The 4,362-nt window shown below is 33.1% G+C and overlaps 1 protein-coding gene across 1 annotated transcript; it reads right to left on the reverse strand.

Moving 5' to 3' along the window:
* Positions 1 to 558: 558 nt before the first annotated feature.
* On the reverse strand, positions 559 to 3,366 carry LOC127871119 (uncharacterized). The gene is made up of 2 exons (XM_052413834.1): positions 2,886 to 3,366; positions 559 to 2,118 (listed from the first exon to the last, which is right to left on the reverse strand). The coding sequence occupies exons 1-2, from the start codon at positions 3,175 to 3,177 to the stop codon at positions 1,001 to 1,003; spliced, it is 1,410 nt and encodes a 469-aa protein (XP_052269794.1). The 5' UTR covers positions 3,178 to 3,366; the 3' UTR covers positions 559 to 1,000.
* Between the last annotated feature and the right edge of the window lie 996 nt (positions 3,367 to 4,362).

Below are 4,362 nucleotides of genomic sequence, written 5' to 3' on the forward strand. Positions count from 1 at the left end.
ACTCTCCAAATCATTCAATCGTTTCGCGTTGCAACGCTTTATAATTTTCATGTTTTTTAATTGTCAAAAGATGCGTATAATGGATATTATTGAGCATGCATGGTAAATGTTCAGTATTCCTGTTTCCTCACAAATATCATAAAAACAACGAAAACAATTGTTTTTATTTGGTCTATTTACCAAAACGTGGAAAGGCCCCTTTAATTGACCGTTCCAATCTGTGGCCACAGCTTTATACTATTTACGGTATGAATGACAGATTGCGACGTAAATGTAATACACAAAAATTGTGTCCTCCGAGTCACACAACGAAGAGTTTATAATAAAAAAGACAACTGCGAAGTCAATTGTATTTGAGTAATATTGGTGCATACGTAAAAGATACATGCTATGAATGGCCTCAACTAGGTATTTGCAAACAAGACACACAAAATAGATATAAAATTATGTACAACATGTCCATTAAATAAAAAATATAGTTATTATGTTCACATTCACAATTAATATTTTATATTAACAATACAATGGAAAACAGTGAGAGTAAATTTTCCAATGTTATTTAACATAATTGCATGATCAATGTTTTCATATAATAAAAATTACAAGTTATGAGTACATACATCGTGAAAACATTTACTGAATTATTTTTCCAGATTAATATTTCGGACAAAAATATTCGTTTGTTTTAATGCTTAAATAATGTGGTTCTATCCAAACAACATATCGAATCTTTTTTAATAGAAACAAGTTATATATTTGTAAAATGAACAGATCTACTTCAGCAAACAATTAATTTTTACAATGTTCTATATCGAAATTATAACGCCTTAAACTAAAAAATAATGCATGTCTTTTTTGTTAATTATTTACTAAATGATCGATCATTGTATTTCTACCGAACAAACGTCTGCAGAACCTTACTAAATAAATATGTATATGTTGCTACGAATAGTATTTACGTGTGCTTTAGTGTGTTATTATTTCAAGTTTCTTACAAACATCACTGAGATTTTAGTTTTCTTGTCATTTCAGAATGTCGAAAACACGAGCACTTGTTAGAATTGCCCAACGTGGGTTTTCCTTGCTTCACCCATGTATTTATAGCATGCTCTCTCCTTTGGTACTTCTGGATTTCCAACTTTGCTCGTTTAAGCTCCTGCAGACTTTCTTTTAAATCAATCTCAGTTTCAGTTAGCTTCTTAAAACGCTTATCAAGATCTTGATAAAGTTCGTCGAAATCCGTCTGCAGGGCAAACTGTGATGTAAGGGACTCTCGCACGGTTTCGTTCAGTCGACATGTTTCTAGACATTGTTTAATTTTTTCAAGAACAGTTTGATTATATGACTTTATACTATTCTCGATGTCGTTCCATGATTTATTTAGCGTGCTAAGTGCTTGGCGTATTTCGCTGTCGTTGTAATTAACCCCCGCCGTGTATTTTTTCTCATTGACGAATATTTTAGACCTTTCTTCAGCCATTTTTGCTTCCAAAGCCTCATCTTTTATCAATCCTAGATTTTCAAACATCTTTTTCGTTTGCTCTTTTATCTGTTCCAATTCCTTGAAGATTTTCTTTTCATGGAAAGCGGAGGATATCATATCGTCGAACTTTTCACAAACCCAGTCAAATCCATTGGTATCTACAAATGCTTTATGGAGGGATTTGTTTTGTTCGATAACGACCTGAACTCGTTTATCTAATTCCTTCTTCCATTGCTCGGTCTGGGAAACGAATTCGGCTCTGTTGTCCTCCATTTGTTTACAATTACGTTCCGATTCCTCGCGTATACCCTTCAACTGATCGACATAATTTTCTGAGACAGCGTCCGCCATTCGGTTCAGGATTTCCAGTTTCGAGGCATCAGAAATGTGAAAGTCTTTTAATAACGTATTTCGATCGTGTGCACTGGATTTTGGTACATATGCACTAATGCACCATTGTTTAACACGGCTGAGGTAATATTCTTCAGCCACTTGGAGGTTTTCTAAGATCATGTTCACATTGGAGCTGGATGCAGATGAATTTAATATTGCAAGCAGTTCTTTGTCAATACGACGATGAAGGTGACTAATGTTCAGCTCCTTCACGACTGGCAACATTCGCAATATGTTACTTCCTGCAAAACGTTATTGTTTATATTTACATGTATCAGGCGTATTATAAGATCATTTATGGAGGATACAGCAACAGCATATAAATAAAAATTGATGTATTACTTTTTACTCATATTCGTTGCTAGACACAGAAACAAATGTATCCGCAAAACTACCCAAAATACATACGTATTATTATCGCATATCTCTCATTTCATTTCAAAATATAAATAACTGATGTTGATCGGCATGCGTTATTCGTTCAACCATGTTTTGGAATAATTATCAGACTACTTACGGTGTAGTCCAAGGGAAATAATTTAAAACATGAACGTCCTATTCTTACTAATTTACAAGCACATTGATCGCCCTTTATACTTCTTCACCGCGTGAAATACGTTCGCAACACTTTAATAAAGGACCAACTAATTGTTTATAATAAGAATCCAATACTGCTCCAGCAGCTGGAGTTTCACTTCTTTATATTTATAATGACATGTCTGGTTATCGAATTGATTTGTTTTTTAAATCAAATTTGAGAAGTGATGTTGAGGTTGTATTAACCAAAGTACAAAAATATACTTTACATAAACTGTTACAATGTATAAGTATTCAATACTTCAAATGATTGTAATCAAATTATTAAATTATATTTGTAAACAAGATAACATAGGGCTAACGTACTCTATTATAACATGACTGTAGTGAAGCATCACATATCCATATATAATATGTATTTGCTAATATTATTTACGATATACATTTAGGCTTTACACAGGCATATGCTTACTAGTAAACGATGTATCCTTCATCGTTGTAGTCATCGTGTCTAACGTGAGTTTAACGTCCTCGCTTGGGATTCCATTCATCTCGAGCACGAATGCGTCTTCATAGACGTCGGTGTTCCTATGTAACAACACGTGCGTGCTTTCTTTGCTTGAAGCGGCTACACTTGGTACTTTACCTTCGCCCCTCCGGAGACTTTTCAAAAGATCACTGAACAACGAGGAATATTTGCACAGTGTTTTTATTTCGACGTTATATCTTTTATCACCAACGCATATAATAACAGTTTCATCCATTTTTGTTTTTATGTATAGCTCTGCGTATTGATGCCTGTCTATAACTGTATGTGTATTTATGTATTTACATCCGTTCGATTAACAATTAATACGGTGCATAAATTGCGCTTTAAAATATCGTCCCAAATGGTCGCATTAATACTAATCAATTCTTAAAAGATTATATTCGATCGATACACTCGTTACAGCCTTGAGCAGTACAATGGTAAAATAGCCAATAAATCGAATAGAACGCGTGCACAAATTGTATTTAAAGGAGCCATGCATTAAGTTGAATTTTCATCGTAGATATAATTGGCAAAGATGATCATTACTTTATCAAATGTTTTTTTATGAAAACGGAACATCGTGTACACGATGTTAGTAAGAAGTCGTTTATTGTCTTTTAATAATAAAATATACTAGATCAGATGTGTTTATGTGTACATATTTGTGTAATTTTCAGTTTAAATGCTATTAAGTGGTTAGTGAAAATAAACGAAAGGGAACTTTATTTTCAGAGTCACAGTGGAACAATATATAAATTGTTGCAACAAAAGTAATTTGACGTAAAACTACGCAAATTTACGCTTTCGATGCGCTCTAAGCGAAAACGAAAAACAGAAAGAAAATTAAATAGAAATAGCTTTTTGATAGCGATCCTAAACGCGATGTTTAGTAGAGTATGTGTAAAGTTAACAAACAGCCATACATAACTATGTTTACTAATATTTCGTTCGTTCTTGTGCGACTCAAGTTGGATTCGGTTTGTCCCTTTAGTAAATATCAATTTTGGTTGTTACTTAACACTGATCATAAAAGAAGATTACTTTTATACTTTATTATAAGAATCCACTCAATAATGAATAACAGTGATTAACCTGAATGGTTTGTCAAATTTTATATTGCAATAAAAACCTCAATAGTGTATTGTAGTCGCGATAAATAAATAAGGAAAGGGCTACGTTGTGAAAATTTCACAGTTAAGGTATCCACAACAATCATTCAAACATCAATGCACGCTTATTGTTCGGTTGCGTAGTTCTATGCAGCATAGCAGTAGATATGTGAAATGATTTGGCACACACTTCACTAGAACGTACCTCAGATATTAAGCAAATGTAAAATTAAAAATATATGTTAACAATAGGCCCAAATTGTGTTGTAAAGCAGAAATGCATGCAGTTTTTTGAGTACAGAGGACAA

This window comes from Dreissena polymorpha, chromosome 3, assembly GCF_020536995.1.
Source record: "Dreissena polymorpha isolate Duluth1 chromosome 3, UMN_Dpol_1.0, whole genome shotgun sequence".
Lineage (NCBI taxonomy): Eukaryota > Metazoa > Mollusca > Bivalvia > Myida > Dreissenidae > Dreissena > Dreissena polymorpha.